This window comes from Ambystoma mexicanum, chromosome 6p (assembly GCF_040938575.1).
Source record: "Ambystoma mexicanum isolate Mex_15411 chromosome 6p, UKY_AmexF1_1, whole genome shotgun sequence".
NCBI classification, from domain to species: Eukaryota; Metazoa; Chordata; class Amphibia; order Caudata; family Ambystomatidae; genus Ambystoma; species Ambystoma mexicanum.
The window spans coordinates 546060701-546085483 of NC_090935.1; the positions used below are offsets into that span (position 1 = coordinate 546060701).

At 48.5% G+C, this 24783-nt stretch overlaps 1 protein-coding gene across 1 annotated transcript in view; it reads right to left on the reverse strand.

Moving 5' to 3' along the window:
• Nucleotides 1-24783, reverse strand: part of ADAMTS6 (ADAM metallopeptidase with thrombospondin type 1 motif 6) — a 2426739-nt gene that overhangs the window by 471873 nt on the left and 1930083 nt on the right. Inside the window, exon 16 of the mRNA XM_069627350.1 lies at nt 21842-21975. Coding sequence (XP_069483451.1) covers nt 21842-21975 — 134 coding nt within the window. The remainder of the gene's footprint in view (nt 1-21841; nt 21976-24783) is intronic.

Here is a 24783-nt window from a genome sequence, read left to right on the forward strand (position 1 = left end):
GGGTGTTTTAAGATTGGTGCAGAGATAAATTTAGTCTTCAAATCCTGGAAAGCTTGTTCCGCCTCGGTAGACCATTCAAAACGTTTGTTTTTCTTTAACAAGGCAGTGATGGGCTGGACTATTCGAGAGAATTCGGGGATAAACCTGCGGTAAAAGTTAGCGAAGCCTAACATGCTTTGCACACCTTTTACGGAGGATGGTGATGGCCATTTGAGAACTGCATCGACCTTCTTTGAATCCATACGCACTCCGCCAGGTGATAATATGAATCCCAAGAATTCAACTTCAGTCACGTTGAAAACACATTTTTCCAACTTAGCGAAAAGTTTGTGTTGACGCAATCTTTCGAGGACCATTTTCACATGTTTCCGATGTTCAGATTCCGATGAAGAATAAACGAGGATGTCGTCAATGTAAACAACAACACACACATCTATGAGCTCTCTGAGGACATCGTTCATAAAATATTGAAAGGCGACCGGGGCATTGCAAAGTCCGAGGGCATGACCTGATATTCAAATAGCCCATACTTGGTGCGGAAGGCCGTCTTCCATTCATCGCCCTCTTTTACTCGTACCAAGTGGTAAGCTCCTCTAAGATCCAGCTTTGTATATATGCATGCTTTTCTGACTTGGTCCAGGAGTTCAGGGATCAAAGGTAACGGATATCTATTCTTAACGGTGATCTGGTTCAGGGAGCGATAATCTATACAAGTTCTAAGGTCTCCTTCCTTTTTTGGAACGAAGAACAAAGCTGAAGAAGCAGGGGACTTGGAAGGACGAATAAACCCATTTGCCAGGCATTGATCCAGGTATTGTCGAAGGTGAAGGTTCTCAGGCTCGGTGAGGGCATAAATTCTACTACAAGGAGGAGTAGATCCAGGTATCAGGTCTATCTGGCAGTCATAAGACCTATGAGGAGATAGAGAGTTAGCCTGATCCTTCCGGAAAACATCTTGGTATTCTAGGTATTCGGGAGGTAACTGGGGAGTCTCTGAAGAAATTGCTGCCAGTGCAACACCAGGTGGAGGGTGACAAGTAGAGACACATTCTGGAAACTGGACCGTTCTTGCTCGCCAATCGATCAGAGGATTGTGTTTCTCTAACCAAGGTATTCCTAGAATAATCTGAAACTGAGGGGCCTTGATCACATCGAACACGATCTTCTCATGGTGTCCATCTTGACTTACTAGCGTCACCTCTTGAGTGGTATGCGTTACTGGCCCGGAGGCTATCTCCGTACCATCCACCGTAGTAATGACGTCCTTTACAGCCTTGGGACAAAGAGTTAGATTCATCCTCAAAACCATTTCATGATCCACATAATTGCCGATGGCACCGCTGTCGACGTAAGCTTCAATTGCATGTAATCGATCCGGATTATCAGGGCTAATGAGGACCATAGGTATCACGAAATGCGAGGTCACGGAACTGGTTTTCACGCTCGGCAAGAGGACCTCTATTCTTGTCGGGCGAGGTCGTTTCCCTGCTCAGAGTTTGTAACTTTGGTAACTGCAGCTCCTACTGCCTTCTTGGCAGGTTTCACCGGACAGTCTCGAAGAAAGTGCCCTGAGTTTCCGCAATAGAGGCATAATTGCAACTGTTTTCTTCTTTCCCGCTCCTTTTGTGTTAGATGACCTTTCAGACCCCCTATTTGCATGGGTTCCCCGGAGTCCACTCCTTTGGAAGGAGTTGGCGGTTTGGAAAATTCTCGAGCATCAAACTTGGAACGTTCGGCCTTCCTGTTCTGCAGTCTGTGATCTATTTGAACGACTAAGTCTATATAGTCCGAACAATCTTGTGGGGGATTCACTACTTGGGCTAACACATCTTTGAGCTCTCCACGTAGACCTCTATAAAACAGCGTAATCCTTTTGTCCTCAGGCCATTGAGTTTCCACTATCAGTCTGTTGAAAGACGCAATATAAGCCAAAAGGTCTTGATTACCTTGTCGCAACGAAAGAAGCTCATTGTCCAAGGCCTGCCCCTGTGAATGTCTTGCGAACAGTTTTTCCATACTGAGCTGAAAAGCTTGAAAATCATGGAGGACCGGATCATCTTGATTTACTAGAGGGATCGACCAGTCTGCCGCATTGCCACTAAGGTACGAAAGCATGAAAGCTACTTTAGCTTGATCAGTTGGAAAGGCTGCTGGCCGGCATAAGAAATGCAACCGGCACTGATTGATAAATACTGCAAACCTCTTTGGGTCACCAGAAAATCGTTCGGGCGGAGCCAGAGGTACATTCCCAGGTAGGTTGATCTGCACTGGATTCATAGAGGATGTAGAACGAAGATTTCCCCCAGATGCGGGTAACGGGGTCTGTCTGGCTTGTGACTGTAGCAATTGTCTAGCGAGATCATCTGTTCGCTCCTTGGAAATAATCAGTTCCCTTCTTAGAGCGTTCGTTTCCTGACGGGCTGCATGCACTTCTGCCCTTAGTTCCCCAAGTAACTGGGCTAGCTGGTCGGTATCCGAGGTTTCCATAGCGCCTGGACGGGAGTTTTGTGGTAGGCTTTGCGTTCTGTAACGCTCACCTGATTCCCGTAGAGGCGCCGGTCTTGACTGGGCGTATACCGTATCTTCAAAGGTGATGTGTAACACACGGCTGGCTCTTTGGGCTGGACCTCTGTGCACTGTATGTCTGACTCGAAGGGTAAGATGTCTGCAGATAGAAAATATGGGATTAAGGAACTGGGTTATTGAATGTCTCTCTCTTCTTCCCTTTCTCTTCTCCTGTAGAACCCCAAAGGTTAACGCTCTCACCTTAGGTAAGTGAACGCCGTGCTCTCCATCTGCCTCGGGGCAGGGTGCTGTAACCAGTTTCTTCACTGGATAAGGGGAGCAGGCCTCTTGACTTCAGAGGACTGCTGTCCGTCGTTTACTGCACGAACGGTAAGTTTCGAGTAATTCTAATGTCTTTAAAGTCTTTAGTAATGATGTTTCTTGTTTTGCAGGGTTCCGGCGATGGCGGATGACGGGCTGAAGTGAGTTGAAGATGGAGCCCGTGTGATGAATAGAAGCGCCTGGAAGCACGTAAGTAAGCGCTTGTTGCCTGCTTCACGATGCGCTCTAACTGTCTTTTTATTTTGCAGGTACAAGTTTGGAGCGGCTGCAGGGTGCCGGAATACCCACTGGGTTAGATGTGGAAAGGAGTAATGGCACGTGAGTATTAAAGTTCCCCAATGTCTTTAAATGCACCTTGTTTTGTCTTTCAGATGCGGGATGCAGCGCCAAAGGCCTCCGGAGCGTGCAAAGAGTTGGTAAGCTTTTGTCTTTCAGATGCCGGAATGCAGTGTGAAGACCTCCGGAGCGCACGAAGAGTAGGTAAGCCTTTGTCTTTCAGATGCCGGAATGCAGCGCGAGGCGTTGGTGACAGCCGATGGACCAGGTAAGTGAAGAGCTGACACTGAAGACCGTAATGCTAACCTGTTCTTTCTTGTCTTTATAGGTGTTGCTGAAGACTGGATTCAGGATGGTAAGCCTTTTTCCTTAGGCCCAGGATAAGATGCAGAAGACACGATGAGCGTTCTGCTGCAGAGGATGCAGAATAACGCAAAGCAAGATTCATCCATCGGGTGTGGTTTAAATAGCCTCCTGTAGTGCTTAGGTGTCTCCTTCCACAGCCACGCCTAGGTAAGAAAAGAGTTCCTGCTTTCCAGAAGAGTTCCAGTGTTCTGAATCTAGGGAGTGGCTCCTGCCCCACCCAACAGGAAAAGTAGTTCCAAACAGAAGAGGATCAGAGGCTAAACTGGCAGGCAAGTAAGCAGCATGGTCTGCTGCAGGTAAGTCCACCCAAGCATTATGAGCCCGGCGCTTCCAGCGCTGGGACTGGGCATATTTATGAGCCTGGTGCCACTGGCGCCAGGACTGGGTCCAAAAGGTCCCAATTGGGACTGGTTGGCACTCGGAACCTGGGTTATGGATCTGCTTCCAAGGGAGTTGGGAAAACCCTGACCTTTTGGAAGCAGAGATCATGACACTGCCATACATAACTGGATTGCTTTACATGGGGAAAGTTTCCAGCATTCACAAAAGCGGGACCCGCATGCATAATAAACATGCTTCAAAATGCACGAAAAATGACTTGCAGTGAAAGTAAGGGTGTCCCAAGGGTGCACATTGATTATGGTTATACAAAAACAAGGCATAACTTCAGACATGTGCAGTTAATAGTGGACCAAACATTGTGAACATGTTTCTGAATGTGCAAGGAACAAGATTAAGACCCACTTCAACTCAGAAAATTGAAACGTCTGCCGCTCATGCCTTCCTTTGACCACAAGGAGCAGGTTCTAAACACTGGTCATTTGATCACGCTTGGAGTATAACAACCAGTGGCGGTTCGTCCATAATGGGTGAAGGGGCATCGACCCACCAAAACCCTCACCCATCATGGACAAGCCTGGCCAGCCCAGGAGCGCTCGCTCAGCTGCTTGCTGCAGTTGACGGAATGCTTCTATGCTGGCTTGCAACTATCTAGGGGAATTGCAGTTTCCCATTGAAAGTTCGTACCCCACCTCTGCATGTCCAATGTGCCTAGCAAAGCTGAGGCATTCTGCTTCCCCAGCCTTGCATGGCCCATTGGAGATGCATGCAGGGTACTGCACATTTGTAAGTTTGACGGGACGCTCCTGCGCTTCCCTGCACATACAAATGGAGCAGATCAGAGCGGGGCACTACATTATAAGTGCTCCAACTCCTGCTCAAGCAGGAACCAGGAAGCATTCCTGCATGTGTGTGAGCAGGAGCCGGAGCGCTGTCTGGAGGTGCTGCAGAGATTCAGAGTATTGGGCTGCATGCAACAAAGTTTTTCCTAAAATGTATGTGTACGAGTGCGTTTATGATGTACAGGTGCGCGTGTGAATAAGTGAGTTTATGCTCTATGTGTATGAATTTGTGCACGCGTGCGTGTTTGTTGAGGAGTTGGTGATGTCACGACAACAATGCATTTTTTACTGGTCATCTATTGTAGATGCCCTGTAAAATAGGATCATCCTTTCTTTTATCAATTTATTTGATAAAAGGAAGGATGATGTGATATTACGTTACCTGATTGGCATATTGGAGCAGCCGTTCTAGTCCTTTGTTACAGTAGCATGGTATTTTATTCTGGGCATCTATGACAAAGCATATTAAATGTTATTATTTGGCTACATTGGAATTCTAGGTGTTAGGGAGAATTCTCTGTTTAGGCTGAATTTCCTAACCTAGTGAGTCCCCCAGCAGCTTTGCTGGATTTTTGGGGTTTATCTTTTTCTCCTGCCAAGAGTGAGACTCTTTTACCCTCACTCTGGGGCATGATTTGAGTGTGTTTCTTTGAATCTAGATGTGTTTAATGGGCTATGGGGTCTTTTACCCCATAGGGCTTCATGTGTTTTTGTGATGTGTGTTACACAGCACCCTCAGTGCAGTGACACAGGGGTGTCATAGTGACCCCCCAGTATAGACTCCATACCCTGGGACTGACTACTGTCTCCCAGGGCATGTAAAGTCACCATTGACTTTACTAGTCTTAAATTCTGAACAGAACCAGTACAAACCATCATATTGTGGACATACTGGCTGGGGCAATTCAATTGCCCCGGGGTCTGTTAGTCGAGGGGGCACGTCTCCGTCCCCCCTGATCGAGTTTTGGCTGGTGGCAGTGGATACTACTTTTTATATTCAACCGCGAATATTTTCCTATGGGATTTCCCATTGTTTTAGGCTACTACCTTTATTTAATTATTTACGGTAGCCTCGAACATACCGCCGGTTTATTTAATTAATATTAATTCTCCGGTTGGTATTTTTTGCCAAAACTTGATTCTAAAATGGCGTTTGTGTTCTCTTCTGTGACTCCAACCCAAGTCGAGCCCTTTGTTCCACTTTTTGGCGGGCTTCTCCACAGAAGCCCTCCAAAGTGGTGCCACTGTGTCTGGGGTACTTAGGAGGGGTGGAGGGGAATTTAGGCACGCTGGACTGAGTTGCCTAGGCAACTCAAGTCGCACTCCGTCCTGATTGGCCCAAGTGGTGAGCCGGCCGGCTCACCACTTAGCATGTTTGAGTGACAGCTAGGCTGAATGAATGGGGGTTTGCTGCATAAAAGCAGGGCTTTGGGGACTGGAACTTGAGAAGTCGCCACAGGACCTAAGAATCCGACGAGGGAGAAGCTGAGCCGACCTGCCACAACACCACTACCGGTGGAGCCCTGCTGGACCGTCTCACCACTTTTTCCTAACGACAGAGGAGATCTCCCTCCGGATAGTCTTCTTCCTTTAACTGGTGGGGATAACCAGTTTCACCGTCTTTTTGCTTTCCCGACGTATCTCGTGGCCGCCTTGCCCGTGCCAAGCACCCCGGCAACCGGGATACCACGTTTTACCACGACCGCGAAACAAAGGTACCACCTTAAACCGGAAAACTCCACGGCTGGTTTCTTCCCTGGTAGTGCAACGACCTTCATCTTTCCTCCAAGTCGAGATCTTCTCTTCCCCTGAACGACGACGCAACTTGCACCCACTACCTGGAACAACTGCCACCGCTGGAGGATCCTTCCCACTTAAGGTACCATGTCCCGCCTGGCTTCCCTTGCTACCGACTGTACGGGGTAGATTTAGCCCCCGGCTTTCGAACCTGGGTTAGCCTGGGACACCTTGGCTAAACTTTTCTAAGCCTCTCACAACGCTTTTCTGAACCCTCTGCAAGACTTTCTAAGCCTAGTGTAACTGTGTGATCTTGGGCGCATTTGTGCTCTGCTCTCTCTAAGAGTGGGCCCAGCCTTTGGACTTTGGCTCACCAGTGACTTTTTGCTCTCTGCCTTGCTATCAGTGTTCTGGAATCGTAGAGTGGTGTACCTCTTCATATTCTGTCTTTTTCCCTCCCTTTTTCACAAACTTATTAGAGTGCAATCTAGTTAAACGCTCACCTTTGTATGAAAATAAGTGGTGTTTTACTGTGATTTTCTAATAGGGAAAAAGGGGTGTATATATCATAATAGTAACTGTGTTTAGAATATTTTACAATAAGAGTGCTGGAGTGTTTCATCTGTGTGTTTTTAAATCAATAATTATATACTTTGATACCAAAGCTCTGGTCAGTGTTTGCTTGTATTATTGTATCTGAGTGCCTATTGAGTATACTTTGCATACTGCCTAACTCTTCTTGAGGGAAGTCTGACTGCTCAGCCACAGCTACCAGGTAAATCTGGGTGGTACAGACTGCTACCAAGTGGGTTTACTGCCAACACCTGTAGTCTTAAATCTTTTGCAGTGGTCCCTAAGGGAACTGCACAGGTTTCTGGCTAACACTGGTGTACAGAGGTGGGATTTGTATTGAGTATACACTTTATAGTGCTTGAGGATACCTTAGTACAACTAACCACAAAGCTTAGCACTGAAAAAGTAATCTTTCTAACATGTAAACTATGGAAACTTATAGTCAAGAGTCCCTTGCTACAAAAACTGCTGATTGTTTAAGAGTATTGTGTAAGCATAAGAACCTCCTGACTAAAGGCAAGAAAATGGAGTTAATAGAAAGGTTGTTAGCTAACCAAAGTCTGGATGAGGGGTCTGAGGAACCTACCATGCCAGAAAATGTAGATAACAGTATAGAAATTGATATTGATCCAAATGTTGATAATCTTGAGGAAGAGTCAGAAGAGGAGGGTGAGGCTTCTGTGACTGTCCCCCCTAGGCCTCTGTCTGCTCTACCTGCTGTACCTACTGGGCCTTTACCAAGTCCCACACTAAGTCCTCAATATCTCGAATTAGAGAGAATTAAACTTGAACTAGAGTTCAAGAGACTGAATACTCTGGCTGAACAGAGACATCAGGAAATGAATCAAGAACTAAGGCTAAGGGAAATGGAGCTCAAGCATGAGCTAGAAATGAAGAAATTATCTGTCGAAAATGCTTCTCTCTCTGGCTCCTCTAGAAGTTCCAGTCCTAAAAGACCCCGGATGCCTAAAGAATTGGTTGGTATGTATGAGCCTAAGTTGGATGTGTTGGATTGGTTGTCTCTGTTTGAATATAATCATGGGCTCCAGAACATCACAGGAAATGACTTACTCACCTGGTTGTTCTCTAGGCTTCCCCCTGTTGCAACTGATGTGGTAATGGAGTTGGGGGAGGAGGATAGGAAAGAGTATGAATGTGTGAAACTAGCTTTGATACCTAGGTCTGGGAAGACCCCTTCCCAGTATCTTAAGAGGTTTAGAACCCTCAAAAAGCATGATGGTACCCCTTGGGCTACCTGGGTGAGTGAAGGGTTGAACAACTTAGAGGGATGGATTAAGGGTTACAAAGTGAACACTTATGAAGGTATGAAGAATCTTTTTATGTTGGAGTCAATTTATGATGCCTGCTCTCCTGAGCTCAGACAGCACTTGGCTGATTCAAAGGAATTAGATTCCCGAAAACTAGCTAAGGCTGCTGATTTATGGGTTGCCAACAGGGCCACTCACAAGGATTCTGGGGTAACTCAGAAAAAGGATGAGGTGAAACAGCCTAAAAAGGACTCCAAAGAGAATTCTAATACTGCAAATTCCAAAGAGGGCCCCAAACAAAACCAGAAGGGTAAGCCACCAGGGAAACCACAGCAGAATAGTGTCTCCTCTGGTGCTAAACCAGAGTGAGGTCAGAACAAGCCTCCATTCCAGAAGGCATTTGGTAAATGCTTTGTTTGTGGCTCTACTGACCATGTGAAAGGAGATCCCAGATGCAAGGGCAAACCTTCAGGGATCCAACTTGCCTCCTTAGCCTTCGCTCCAGAAGAGGAAGTCCCAATGGCAAGTGGAAACTTTCTACTGCTGGCTGATGAACCCATTGGAGTCTCAGCCAGTGTTTCTTTAGTCTCTCTGGGGTTGGGGGAACAACAGAATTTAGATGTGTATAATTCTATCCCAGATAATACTAAAGAGTATTATAAAGACAGTGTCCAGGTAAATGGTCAGGAGACTCCTGCCATTAGAGACACTGGGGCCAGCATAACTGTGGTGGATGAATCTTTTTTCAAGGCAGAGGATGTTGCTAAGGCACCCAAATGCCTCACCAAGTTAGCTGGAGGGCCTGTGCAGATGTGTCCCCAGTTACCAGTTCTCATCCAGTGTAATGACATGGCTGTAAAAATACCTGTCAGTGTACAATGTGAAGTGCCAGGTAGGGTTCTGTTGGGTAATGACCTGAAAGCTCTTGGAGTTGTGTCACATACCCCCAGACCACCTAGTAAAAGGTTACAGGAGCTCACAAAACCTGCAAGACAGAAAACCCTGCGAGGGTTATCTCAGGAGATGATGACAGAGATCACTCCTTTACCACTGGAGCAACTCACTGCAGTAACTACCAGATCAGGAGCAAAGGGGCAACCCAAGACTCCTAGGAAAAAGTCAGCAGCAAGCACTCCAGTGCTTCCAACAGATACACCTGTATCTCCACCTCCAGCTGAGGCTGAGAGAGAGGTACAACCCTGTATGGTTGAACTAGACTCTGAAGAAGAGCTAGTGGGAGGCCAAGAACTTATTGGAGATCTAGACCCTGAGGACCATCCTGAGCTGCAGTCTTTACTGGCAGAAGGTGGACCCAGCAGGGCAGCTTTCCGTAAGGGACAAAGAGAATGTCCAACTCTGGAGGGTCTCCGCCAACAGGCAGCTGCTCAGGCTCATGGGCAAGAGCCTGGGAAGTATAGGTTGCACTGGGAAGATGGCCTCTTCTACAGTGAACCAACTGAGTCTGAATCTGGAGACTACAAACGCCTTGTAGTACCTCAAGAAAACAGACAACAGTTCTTGCACTTAGCCCACGAGATCCCTTTAGCTGGTCACTTGAGCTTCAAGAAGACCAAGGAGAGGCTCTCCCTCTACTTCTATTGGCCAAAAATGGGGGCCGAAGTAGATAAGTTTTGCAAGAGCTGCCATACCTGCCAAACTTCTGGCAAGGTTGGCGCCAAGAATGTGGCACCCTTAGTGCCTCTCCCAGTTGTGGGAATCCCATTTTAGAGGGTAGGGATTGACTTTGTTGGTCCCCTTGATCCCCCTACCTCCTCAGGCAACAGGTTTATCCTTGTTGTAGTAGACCATGCTACTAGATACCCTGAGGCAATCCCTATGAGAACTGTTACAGCTCCGGCTGTGGCTAAGGCCCTCCTTGGTATTTTTACCAGGGTTGGGTTGCCTAAGGAAGTAATATCCGACAGGGGATCAAACTTTATGTCCCACTACATGAAAGCCATGTGGAAAACCTGTGGAGTTACTTACAAGTTCTGAACCGCCTACCACCCCCAAACCAATGGGCTGGTAGAAAGATTTAACAGAACCATGAAGAGCATGATAGGTGCTTTAGAGGAACCCCTGAAAAGAAAGTGGGACCTTCTACTCCCATGCCTTCTCTTTGCTTATAGAGAAGTCCCTCACGAGGGAGTAGGTTATTCACCCTTTGAACTTCTCTATGGCCATCCGGTCAGAGGTCCATTGGCCCTGATTAAGGAGGGGTTGGAAGGCGCTCCTCCCCTCAAGCCAGTCAGAGTGACTGACTATGTGACAGGTCTCCAAAGGAGAATGTCACACATGATGGCAGAAGCTAGTGATAATCTGAAAGCTGGACAAGGTTTGGTCAAGTATTGGCATGATCAAAAGGCTAACATGGTTGAGTTCACTGAAGACCAGCTAGTTCTCGTTATGCTCCCAACAAGGCAGAGGGCCTTGCAAGACAAATGGATGGGACTCTTCAAAGTTGTGGGAAAACTTGGAGAGGTCAACTATCTGGTGGATCTGGGCAGACCCAGGGAAGCTCCTAGAGTCTTCCACACCAACCGACTGAAAGCGTACATCTCCAGACCTGAAGTAGGAGCCTTGCTTCTAGCTTCAGCAGCAGAGGAAGAAGAGAGTGAGTCTCTCCCTGTTCTCCTCAGAGGTGTACCTTTAGATGAAAAAATTGAAGGAGTCAATCTCTCTTCAGATCTGACACCTGAGCAACAAGAGGAGTGCAAATCTATGTTAAATCAGTTTGCCTCCCTGTTCTCACTCTCACCAGGCTTGACCCCTTGGGGACAGCACGAGATACTCACTGGTGACTGTCTACCAGTCAAAAGCAGAGGATACCGAATGTCAGAAAATGTGAGAACCCATATCAAGGGGGAGGTCAAGAAGCTGCTTGATCTTGGGGTAATAGAACCCTCTACTAGTCCATGGTCTAGCCCAGTTGTGTTAGTACCAAAGGCAGGGTCCAAAGACTTGAGATTCTGTGTGGACTATAGAGCTCTTAATGCAGTCACCAAGACTGATGCCCACCCTTTACCAAGGACAGATGAGTTGGTGGATAAACTTGGTGCAGCCAAGTACCTCAGCACATTTGACCTTACGTCAGGCTATTGGCAAATAGCCTTGACAGACCATGCCAAGGAGAAAACTGCATTTTCCACCCCAATTGGCTTGTACCAGTTTAAGGTCATGCCTTTTGGATTAAAAACTGCACCTGCTACATTCCAAAGGATGGTAAACCAAGTTCTAGCTGGGATGGAGGAGTTCTGCATGGCATACTTGGATGACATTGCAGTCTTCAGCTACTCCTGGGAGGATCATGTGAACCACCTAGGACATGTTTTGCAGGCTCTTGGACAGGCCAATTTGACTATCAAGGCAAGTAAATGCCAGATAGGTCAAAGTAAGGTAGTCTACCTTGGGCATGAGGTAGGAGGTGGAGAAATAAGGCCTTTGCTCAGCAAGATTGAAGCTGTGCAAAACTGGACAACACCTACTACTCAAACCCAAGTGAGAGCCTTCCTAGGCCTCACTGGGTACTACAGGAATTTCATTGAGAACTATGGGACCATAGCTTCTCCACTGAATGTAATCTCCTCTCCAGAATTCCCTAAAAAGGTCAAATGGAATGAGGAGTGCAATCAGGCCTTTGAAAAACTGAAGAAAGCTCTTTGCCAAGCTCCAGTATTGAGAGCTCCTGACTACCACCAAACTTTCATTGTACAAACTGATGCTTACAATGTAGGTATAGGTGCAGTTCTAAGCCAACTGGATGAGAAGGGTAGGGAGCACCCCATTTGCTTCATCAGCCGTAAGCTGAAGGATCCTGAGACAAGGTGGGCAACAATAGAAAGAGAATGCTTTGCTATTGTGTGGGCACTGAAGAAGTTTAGGCCATACTTGTATGGTTCTACTTTTGTCATTGAGACTGACCACCAACCCTTGAGATGGTTAATGCAAATGAAGGGGGAAAATCCCAAACTATTGAGATGGTCAATCTGCCTGCAAGGGTTTGATTTCACCATTGAGCACAGGTCAGTGTGTCACCATCAAAATGCAGATGGACTCTCTGGGATATATGTCATCGACTAGAGGTATGAGGTTCATCCAGGAGTGGATTAAATCCTCCTGTCCCTTAGTCTGGGGGGGCGAGTGTTAGGGAGAATTCTCTGTTTAGGCTGAATTTCCTAACCTAGTGAGTCCCCCAGCAGCTTTGCTGGATTTTTGGGGTTTATTTTTTTCTCCTGCCAAGAGTGAGACTCTTTTACCCTCACTCTGGGGCATGATTTGAGTGTGTTTCTTTGAATCTAGATGTGTTTAATGGGCTATGGGGTCTTTTACCCCATAGGGCTTCATGTGTTTTTGTGATGTGTGTTACACAGCACCCTCAGTGCAGTGACACAGGGGTGTCATAGTGACCCCCCAGTATAGACTCCATACCCTGGGACTGACTACTGTCTCCCAGGGCATGTAAAGTCACCATTTACTTTACTAGTCTTAAATTCTGAACAGAACCAGTACAAACCATCATATTGTGGATGTACTGGCTGGGGCAATTCAATTGCCCCGGGGTCTGTTAGTCGAGGGGGCACGTCTCCGTCCCCCCTGATCGAGTTTTGGCTGGTGGCAGTGGATACTACTTTTTATATTCAACCGCAAATATTTTCCTATGGGATTTCCCATTGTTTTAGGCTACTACCTTTATTTAATTATTTACGGTAGCCTCGAACATACTGCCGGTTTATTTAATTAATATTAATTCTCCGGTTGGTATTTTTTACCAAAACTTGATTCTAAAATGGCGTTTGTGTTCTCTTCTGTGACACCAACCCAAGTCGAGCCCCTTGTTCCACTTTTTGGCGGGCTTCTCCACAGAAGCCCTCCAAAGTGGTGCCACTGTGTCTGGGGTACTTAGGAGGGGTGGAGGGGAATTTAGGCACCCTGGACTGAGTTGCCTAGGCAACTCAAGTCGCACTCCGTCCTGATTGGCCCAAGTGGTGAGCCGGCCAGCTCACCACTTAGCATGTTTGAGTGACAGCTAGGCTGAGTGAATGGGGGTTTGCTGCATAAAAGTAGGGCTTTGGGGACTGGAACTTGAGAAGTCGCCACAGGACCTAAGAATCTGACGAGGGAGAAGCTGAGCCGACCTGCCACGACACCACTACCGGTGGAGCCCTGCTGGACCGTCTCACCACTTTTTCCCAACGACAGAGGAGATCTACCGCCGGAGAGTCTTCTTCCTTTAACTGGTGGGGATAACCAGTTTCACCGTCTTTTCGCTTTCCCGACGTATCTCGTGGCCGCCTTGCCCGTGCCAATATCCCAGCAACCGGGATACCATGTTTTACAATGACCGCGAAACAAAGGTACCACCTTTAACCGAAAAACTCCACGGCTGGTTTCTTCCCTGGTAGTGCAACGACCTTCATCTTTCCTCCAAGTCGAGATCTTCTCTTCCCCTGGACGACGACGCAACTTGCCCCCACTACCAAGAACAACTGCCACCGCTGGAGGATCCTTCCCACTTAAGGTACTGTGTCCCGTCTGGCTTCCCTTGCTACCGACTGTACGGGGTAGATTTAGCCCCCGGCTTTCGAACCTGGGTTAGCCTGGGACACCTTGGCTAAACTTTTCTAAGCCTCTCACAACGCTTTTCTGAACCCTCTGCAAGACTTTCTAAGCCTTGTGTAACTGTGTGATCTTGGGCGCATTTGTGCTCTGCTCTCTCTAAGAGTGGGCCCAGCCTTTGGACTTTGGCTCACCAGTGACTTTTTGCTCTCTGCCTTGCTAACAGTGTTCTGGAATCGTAGAGTGGTGTACCTCTTCATATTCTGTCTTTTTCCCTCCCTTTTTCACAAACTTATTAGAGTGCAATCTAGTTAAGCGCTCACCTCTGTATGAAAATAAGTGGTGTTTTACTGTGATTTTCTAATAGGGAAAAAGGGGTGTATATATCATAATAGTAACAGTGTTTAGAATATTTTACAATAAGAGTGCTGGAGTGTTTCAACTGTGTGTTTTTAAATAAATAATTACATACTTTGATACCAAAGCTCTGGTCAGTGTTTGCTTGTATTATTGTATCTGAGTGCCTATTGAGTATACTTTGCATACTGCCTAACTCTTCTTGAGGGAAGTCTGACTGCTCAGCCACAGCTACCAGGTAAATCTGGGTGGTACAGACTGCTACCAAGTGGGTTTACTGCCAACACCTGTAGTCTTAAATCTTTTGCAGTGGTCCCTAAGGGAACTGCACAGGTTTCTGGCTAACACTAGGGACAGCCAGTCTATCCATTTCTCACTATGAAATTACTTTTTTTCTGGGCTTATATGATAAACCAAGCATGGTATGTGTCATGCTTGGCTGAACTGGCATTTTGGGTGCAGCCAGTCTAGCCCTTTCTTACTGTGGTATGAAGTTTGAAACTAGGCATCTATGATCTGCCAAGCACGATATGTGTTATTACTGGGCTATGCTCATATGCTGGGGCAGTCTGTCCTGTCTGCACCCACATCACCCGCCCACCAAGCTCCTTGCATTGCCCGTTCCCACTCACGTACCTGACGGCGGCGGCAGCGGCTCGCCAGAAAATGGGGTTTCCCAGCTGGCAAACCTGGGTCTTTGCAGCCTTTTCTTCATTGGCACCTGCCGTGGCGTTTTCCCCATGGCTATCGGCATTACACGGGCGCGCAGACCTCCCCGCATCACGTGGTCAGAAAGCAGCCTCTGTTTACAACGCGGGTCACGTGACGTTCAGCTCGTGGTCTCGTGACCCACTTCATGTGACCGTGCTTCGCATTCAAATAGAGCAGGAGAACGCGGAAGAAACGCTTCATAGCTGATTCTTCTATGCTCTGTTTGGCGTCTTGAACTCTCTTGGATTTCCTGATTTCCTGATACTCACGACCACGGAATGTTTCACAGACTGCCTTTGTTTTTCCCCTGGATTCCTCCGTACCAACCTGTCTTCTGGAATTCAACCTTTTGCACTGCTACCTGGACTGAAATTGGACTCCCGTGGCTTTGTCAATGGTTCGACCTTGGTTTGTTTACTGGACTGCCTAAGGATCAATCACGCTGTTTTGCAGCGACTCAGGTGCTTCCCAGAGTGCTACCAGATCTTTATCAGCCTGCTGCTGCCGCCGGCTAATTAGAAGCTCCTGCTTCACTTTACTACTCAGACTGCCCCTCCATCTCCATTAGGTAAGACAGAACAGACTGTGAAGCCTTACTGGTCGTCCGGATCATGGATACCTCAGCCGGGGACCCCGTGGTTGCTTTAATGCTAGCAGTCGCGGCCCTTAGGACAGATATGGCCGCTGCCACCAGCGCAATTCACCACCGCCTCGACCCTCTGCAAAGTGCCCGCCACCCCTTACCCGCAGATTCCGAGTTCGGGGATGCCCCACCCCAAGACCTGGTTCCTCCCACACCTCCGCCTACGCCAGCTACTCCTGTGGTTCTCCCAACTCTGTTCTCTCTTGCCGCTCCAGAAAGATACCAGGGCGATCCTAGAAAGTATCGCACATTCCTTAATCAGTGTAAACTCCATTTTTTGTGCCGGCTCCAAGCATTCCCTGACTCCGTCACCAAAGCGGTCTTTCTGCTCTCCCATTTGTCAGGAGTGGCAGCCACTTGGGCAAACCCTTTGCTTGAAAGCGATCACCCTGCCCTCTATGACTTCAATCTCTTAGTAAGCGAGGTGGCCAAAGAATTTGATACCAGGTACAAGCCACAGTCCGAGACTTAGAGTTATTAGACCTCACCCAGGGCAGGCAGACACTCATCGAATGCATAACCCGGTTCAACCAACTGTCCTCCGAGACTTCATGGCCCGAGAACAAAAAGGCAGTTGTGTTTTACAGAAGTCTATGTAGCGCCTTGAAAGACGCCTTGTAAGTTGTACCAGCTCTACCCGCAGTTTACTCTGACCTGGTTGATCTGACTCTGCAGGTAGATGCCCGGAGAACCGAGCACAGGGCTGAAATTGGTCCTTCTCATCATCAGACCTCCCCTTCACCAGAGACAACCAGTGAACCCATGCAAATAGGGGGAATCCGTAGCCCCATAACTCATGCCGAACAGGAACGGAGAAGAAATGATAATGCCTGTTTCTACTGCGGTCTCAGCGGCCATTATGTCACGGAGTGTCCTCGCCATCCAAAGAACAGGAATTCGGGTTTTCAGAAGACTCGGCCTTGAGATCGGGGTAAGGGCAGGGCCTTCTCAAAATCCCTCTGAGGCCGCTTTCGGCCCTATCAGACCAGTGGTGGTCCATACTCTGTTGAAACCCACCAGGGATTGTATACATTCGGTACACATAGTGATCGACTGTGGGGCTACCGATTGCTTCATAGACATTACGCTAGCCAACACACTAAATGTACCGTTGATAAAGAAAAAATACCCAGAACCAGTACAGGCTGTGGATGGTACTTCCCTCGCTTCTGGCCCAATCAAACAACAAACCGCCCCCTTAGAGGTGGTGATTCAGGGTACCCACAAGGAGACACTGTCCTTCGATCTAATCTCCACACCACAATTCGGGATCATTCTAGGCATTCCCTGGCTGAGGCAACACAACCCGTTAATTAACTGGGGTACAGGTCAAGTCTTCTTTGAGTCGGAGGTCTGTCAGCATTACTGCTTGGTAGAGTCTGATGTGGTATCCAATCCTGCAAGTGCCCTCGGGGGGATAACTTCCTTAGCCATTGAAGAGAACAAATCCACATCTACCATTCCTCATACGGTGGGAGCGGTCCTAGCTGGTATTCCCTCTGCATACCATGACTTCCAGACTGTGTTTGATAAAGCGTCAGCAGACGGCCTTTCGCCGCAATGACCTTATGACTGCCCCATCGACCTAGTCCATGAAGCCTCGATCCCAAAGGGTCGGATCTATTCACTAACACAGTCAGAAGAACAGGCCTTAAAAGAGTACATCCAACAGGCTTTGCGGCTGGGTCATATCCGCCCCTCTACCTCACCAGCAGCAAGCCCTATATTTTTGTCCCAAAGAAGGAGGGGGACCTTCGTCCTTGCATGGACTATAGGCAACTAAATGCCATCACCATTAAGAACCGGTACCCAATCCCTCTCATCTCCATGTTATTAGATAAACTAACGCATGCTTCTATTTATACCAAACTGGATCTCCGGGGGGCATACAACTTGATCCTCATGCACAGTGGGGATGAGTGGAAAACGGCTTTCTGTTCCCGATAGGGATTGTTCGAATATACAGTTATGCCGTTTGGCCTATGTAACGCCTCAGCTACGTTCCAACGATTCATAAACGACATATTCAGCGACATTCTGGACGTCTATGTGGTGGTATACCTGGATGACATCCTGGTGTTTTCCCCTTCTTTGGATGAACATATCGCTCATGTTAGGGAAGTATTGTCTCGCCTCAAAAGGAATGCTTTGTTTGCAAAACCAGAAAAGTGTCTGTTCCACACTAAAGAAGTCGACTTCTTGGGCTTCCACATATCACCTGGGAGTTTGTCCATGAATCAATCTAAGATCCGCGCTATCACGGATAGGCCTGCTCCGGTGAACCTGAAACAATTACAGTTGTTTTTGGGTTTCGGTAACTTTTACCAGCGATTTATCACTGGTTTCTCCTCTATCGTTGCCTCGCTCACTGCCCTGACCAGCCCTCTTGTCCCTTTCCATTGGTTTATAGAACAGCAGGCAGCCTTCGATTCCCTCAAGACAATGTTCACCACGGCCCCAGTCCTCCAACTCCCTGATCCAGAACTCTTGTTTATTTTGGAGACGGATGCTTCATCCTTTGCATTGGGTGCAGTGCTTTCCCAGCCCTGCCCAACGACTGGTCATCTCCACCCAGTAGCATACCTTTCACGTAAATTCACGTCAACAGAAATGCATTATACGGTCACGGAGAGGGAGCTCCTGGCCATTAAAGACGCACTGGAAATCTAGCGACACCATCTCCTGGGGGCTAAGCATCAGACTGTAGTGTACTCGGATCACAAGAACTTGCAAGATCTCGCCTCACTCAAATGTATGAACAGTTGGCAAGTACGTTGGCATCTGTTCTTTGCAGCGTATGATTTTGTGATCAAACATAGGCCCGGGGTGGTTCATGGGAAAGCGGATACCTTGTCTCGTTCCCCAGGAGGGGAATCCCTCCCATCTTTTCCTGACACATTGTTAGAGAGGGGCCATGTTGTCTGTGCCTGTACGCCGTCACAACCCATGTTGTCCACCATACGCCAGTGGGTTTCACAACATCCGAACACATTGGCAGAATGGGACACGGTCGATCAGGATGGGGTGCCTTTCGTATAAGGGAAACGTTTTCTACCTACATGCGAGACACGCAATCAAGCACTGGAGTGGTCTCATGATGCGGCCATCAACAGTCACCCAGGACAACATCGTACCCTAGACTTGCTTAAACGCTGGTGCTGGTGGCCTTCAATGAAACGCGACGTGGAGAATTATGTGAACACCTGTTTGGTGTGCGCTCAGTGCACGTCACGCAGGGGTCGCCCATTGGGACTACTCCAACCACTACCTATACCCCCAAGTCCCTGGCATACGGTCTTGATGGATCAGATCACTGACCTACCTCGTACGCAGGGGTTTGACACCATCTGGGTGGTGGTAGATTCCTACATTAAGATGGCCCGCTTTGTACCATGTACAGGAATACCCTCTGCTCCCACATTGGCTAGGCTTTTCTTTAAGTCAGTATTCTGCCTCTTTGGGTTACCACAGGTCTTGGTATCGGATCGCTGTACACAGTTTACGTCCCATTTCTGGCAGCCCCTTACCAAGCTACTCGGCATTGATGCTTGGTTCTCCTCCGCCTACCATCCGGAGACTGATGGGCAGACGGAAAGGGTGAACCAGGCTTTAGAGCAATACTTGCGCTGTTTGACCCTCCAGTATCAGGGTACATGGCTCAATTTACTGCACCTTGCAGAGTTTGCTTACAACAATACCCTACATTCATCCACCGGTTTATCACCCTTCTACTCCCTTTATGGCCAACATCCCTGCACCCTTCCTCTCCCGGATTTTGCTTCCTCCAACACCCCTGCTGCAACTGCTTGTGCTCGCGATCTGACCATGGTCCATGCCCAGACTCTTGTCCACCTACGTGAAGCGCAGGCTTCGATGAAGGCTGCCGCTGATAGGAAGCGGGTGGCGGCGCCTACCTATCGGGTGGGGGATAGGGTATGGTTATCATCACGCCACTTGCACATTCCGGGTTGCCGTAAATTGCTCCCTCGATTTGTTGGTCCCTATCGGGTTGGCAAGATTCTGAACCCTGTGGCCCTGCGGCTTGCGATTCCCTCAAATTGGCAGATCCATCTGGTGTTTTATACCTCGCTGCTTAAGCCCTGCCCGGATCCCACTTGTATTGTTTCCCCTCCTGCCCCTGTTTCTGTATCAACCCCTGATGTGTTTGAGATTAGTGCCATTCTGGGTTCTCGCATCCATAGGGGTGGCCTGCAGTATCTTGTGGACTGGTTGGGTTACGGTCCTGAGGACCGCTCATGGGTTCCCTCCCGGGATGTCAATGCTCCACGGTTGGTTGCCCGCTTTCATCGAGATCACCCGTCGAGCCCATGGGGTCGTGGGCCTTTGGGGGGGGGCTCTGTCATGTCTGCACCCACATCACCTGCCCACCAAGCTCCTTGCATTGCCCGTTCCCACTCATGTACCCGACGGCGGCGGCAGCGGGTCGCCAGAAAATGGGGTTTCCCAGCGGGCAAACCTGGGTCTTTGCAGCCTTTTCTTCATTGGCACCTGCCGTGTTGTTTTCCCCATGGCTTTCGGCATTACACCGGCGCGCGCTGCTCCCCGCATCACGTGGTCAGGAAGCAGCCTCTGTTTACATCGCGGGTCACGTGACGTTCTGCTCGCGGTCTCGTGACCTGCTTCATGTGACCGTGCTTCGCATTCAAATAGAGCAGGAGAACGCGGAAGAAACGCTTCACAGCTGATTCTTCTGAGCTCTGTTTGGCGTCTTGAACTCTCTTGGATTTCCTGATACTCACGACCACGGAATGTTTCACGGACTGCCTTTGTTTTTCCCCTGGATTCCTCCGTACCAACCTGTCTTCTGGAATTCGACCTTTTGCACTGCTAGCTGGACTGAAATTGGACTCCCTTGGCTTTGTCATTTTTCTTGCTCTCGACCTTGGTTTGTTTACTGGACTGCCTAAGGATCAACCACGCTGTTCTGTGCAGCGACTCAGGTGCTTCCCAGAGTGCTACCAGATCTTTATCAGCCTGCTGCTTGCGCCGGCTAATTAGCAGCTAATTAGCAGCTCCTGCTTCACTTTACTACTCAGACTGCCCCTCCATCTCCATTAGGTAAGCCCTATGGAGGGAGTTGTTTCCAGTCACCTGCCAGCAAAATCAAGTGCGAAAAATACAAGTACCAGAATCCTCAGAGCTAATTAACTTGTCACACCTGAAACAGAAATGCAGACCCGCCTGAAAAAACTAAAGAAACTCAGCTGTCCTGAAGATTGATGAAGTCATGAAAACGTGCGTTAGGAGGAGACGCTAAAGACTGGTAACAGAGCGCCTGCCTTCACATCTTTAAACAAAGCCCCTGGTTCTAACCTTGATCATCCTGTGTACCTCTCATTTGTCACTGTGTGTAACATAACCATTCCTTGCTTTACAGTGGTCGAGGGGTTCTTCCGGCGTTCCCGGTTCCAGGCTGACTGCACTCTACACCTGTGGCCTCAAAGATTGCACAGGTAGTGGTTTGACTTCTTCTCGTGTGGTACTTGGGGACGGAGGTTCCATATATCTGCACGACCATCAAGACAGAACACAGTCATTCTGGTCCTTTCTAGCTATGGCAAGGTATTTAGTTATGGGCATCTATAATCAAGTATGTTAGCTGTTATTTGGCTAGACTGGCATTTTGGGGCGGCCAGACTAGCCGTTTCTTACTGTGGCATGGACTTTTTTTTGGTGGGCAACAAGGATAAAGCAAAAATGATGAGTGTTATTATGCATTCAGATTGGACTACATAGGACTCCATTTCTGATTTGGAGTATTTACTACGGGCAGAAATGCCACCCATGGTAAAACCTCCCTTTTTTGGAGGTAGAGGATATACCTCCAGCCAGTGCTGGAGGTTTTTCCTCAACTTTACATCCAAACACATAGCATGGCGATGTGGTAAAAGTGGTGGTAATTCTGTTACTGCTACTTTTTTAACCACACCACCATACTCGTAACGAAGCCCTTTATCTCTCTGTGCCTCCATTCTACTGTCCACAAATAATGTGAATGCTTAGAAACACGGTAGTACCTATTATTAAATCGGCACTTCCATGAATGAGAGCTCCTTTGTGAAAGCCTGCGTGTCCTATTTATGGCCTTGTATGTAAAGAGTGCTGTGAACACTGCTCAAAGATTGGTTTTTCGGTACAGTCATTAGGAAAGAAAAGAATTTAAATAAATAGCACATCATACCAACAGTACTCAGAGCCCTTATAGTTCACTCAGCCCTCTCCGGACCCCATAGTCTTGCTCTGCTGCTGGAATATGTTACTTGGCAGTGATACACACAGATAGTGGAGCATGAAATTGTCATTACCTTGCACTCTCCATTGATGCATATATCCAAGGAATCGGTGTTACAGCGGGTACCATCTATCACCGCAGGGGCACGCTCTGTGTAAAAATTGTAGCCTTCTGCCAAGCAGTTTAACGCACATGGTTTAACTCCACCTAGATGGGCAAAGAACGAGAGGCACGTTCAGAGCATGGCAGTACTAAAGCGCAAGTTATTTTAGGTCAGAACACATCTTCAGGTCTACAATCAGTACAGCATGCCATATAGTGGAAAGTCACATTACTATAAGCATTCACGTGTTGAATATGAGGTTGTTTTACCTATATCTGCAGTGGCCCATTGAAACTCATTTAAGGCCACAAGATAGCCAAGCAGAGGCAATTCAATCAAACTTGATCTCTTGGAGCGCAGGTGGGAACATGCTGATTTATGTTATGTTATTGGGATTTATACTGCGCATCGCTGCCGTTTACATGGTCTCCAGATGCACCATATGTGATGCAGAGACAACGTTACTCTATTTGTGTACAAATTACATGAGACATCCAATGGCAATAGGAAGACGCCTTCTACCCCATGCATAATTTGTATGGGTAGACATCAATTGCAGGAGTAGGCATTCGTTTCACTGTTTCACTAGACACCTTCTAAACCTTTAAGATGACCTTGACAGTCTTTGCACACGGGCAAAATAAGCCCATCATTTCATTGCAAATGCCCTACACAAAGTTCAAGAACACAATATGTGCAAGCAAAATAATCTCATTATTCAGCTAAGGAACAAGTTACTTACCTGTAACTGTTGTTCTCCAGCATGGGTCTGGCATGGATTCACATGCTCATGAATATTCCCCGTCGTCAGGCTGGGAATCCTCGGTAAAGAAAAATCAGTATCAGTTTCGTTTCTGATCTGTCTTTCGTAGTAGTAACCAATCACTGATCTCTGCGTCATACTGACCACAGCCAATGACTGCCATCTCCCTAAGCCCCGCCTCTGGCAGCCATCTTCAGATTTGGTAGCACGTGAAGTGGCAGTATGACCAAGTGAAGAGCCGCAGAGGGGTAGGCGGGAGGGTTCGCATGTGAATCCATGCCAGACCCATGCTGGAGAACAACAGTTACAGGTAAGTAACTTGTTCCTTCTCCAGCATGGGGTCTGGTATGGATTCACATGCTCATGAATAAAAGAATATATAGCAGTACACACATGCACAACCACGGGAGGTGGCAACAGGCTCAACATTAAGCAATACAACAACTCAACATTAAGCATCTCTTACCTTCTCACCAGGCTCACCTTAGGCGAACAGGTTGCGCAGCACTGCTTGGCCGATCCTGGACTCCTCCCTTGAATCCCGGTCGACGCAGTAGAATTTCGTGAATGTGTGCGTCGACCTCCATGTAGCAGCCCTGCAGATGTCCAGCAGGGGCACACCAGATAGGAACGCTTTGGTGGCTGCGATCGCTCTGGTGGAATGGGCTCTCGGACGGCCGGGCAGCGGTCAGTTTGCCAACCGATGACAGTACATGATACAGCCGGAGAGCCACCAGGAAATGGAAGTCTTCGAGAGAGCCTTCCCCTGATTGACAGGTCCAAAGTTCACAAAAAGTTGTGACGTCTTCCGAAAACTCTTCGTGCGGTCCACGTAGAACTTCAGCGCTCTAGCCAAGTCCAGCAAGTGCAAAGTCCTCTCAGCCAGCGACGAAGGCGACAGGAAGTAAACAGGCAACACCAAGGGTTCGTTGAGGTGGAAGTCCGACGGCACCTTGGGCATGAAGGAGGGGTGCGTCCTGAGCACTACCCTCGTGTCGTGAAAAGTCAAGTACGGGGGCTTGCAGGAAAGGGCCTGGATCTCTCCCACCCGTCGTGCGGAGGTGATGGCCACAAGAAACGCTGTTTTCCACGACAAGAACTTCAATGGAGCTGAGTGCAGAGGCTCGAACGAAGGTCCCATGAGCTTGGTCAGCACCACGTTAAGCTCCCACGCCGGGATCGGAGCCTTCACCGGCAGGAACGATCTGAACAGTCCCTTCATGAATTCTTTCACCAGACGATGAGACCACAAAGACGTCCGTCCCGTGGTTCTGGTGTATCGGGAGATCGCAGCAAGATGAATCTTGATGAAAGCGTGCGCCAGTCCAGCCTTGGCCAGCGTCAGTAGGTACGGCAGTACTTGAGGAGCCGTAATCCACAGAGGGTTAATCTTCTGTGCGTGGCACCAGACAGAGAACCCCTTCCAAGAGTTGAGGACGCCCTGGCCTTTGCAAGAACCTCTCTGCAGTCGGCCGGTATGTCGTAACCTCCAAACTCGAACGCTGCAGGAGCCAGGCCTGCAAGTTCAGCGACTTCGGGTCGTGATGGAGGATGGTGCCGCCTTCCCTGGAGAGAAGATCCGCGTCCACTGGCAGCTTGATTGACGGGGACGCTGACAAGACCAGAAGGTCCGGGAACCATATCTGCCTCGGCCACGCAGGTGCGACGAGGATCATCCTGCACCGTGACCTCTTGAGCTGGTTGATGAGCCGAATCAGCAATGGCAACGGAGGGAACGCGTATAGAAACAGGCCCTCCCAGGGGAACGAGAAAGCATCCCCCATGCTCCTTGGCTGGGGAAACCTGCTGGCTAACCTCCGGCACTTGGAGTTCGTCGCCGTCGCGAACAGATCGATCTGGGGTGTGCCCCACCGTCAGAAGAGGCGGTCCACTAGATCCTGTCGTAGTTCCCACTCGTAGCACGAGCGTAGCTCTCTGCTGAGCGAGTCGGCCATTGTGTTTTTTATTCCTGCCAGATGAAATGGCACCAGAAACATCCCTTGGGCGACGGCCCAATGCCACAGATCCTGCGCCTCCTTGGACAGGGCTGGGGATCTGGTACCGCCCTGCTCCCTGATGTAGAACATGGTGGTGGTGTTGTTGGTGAAGATCCTCACCACCTTGCCCTTGAGGGACGGAAGAAAGGACC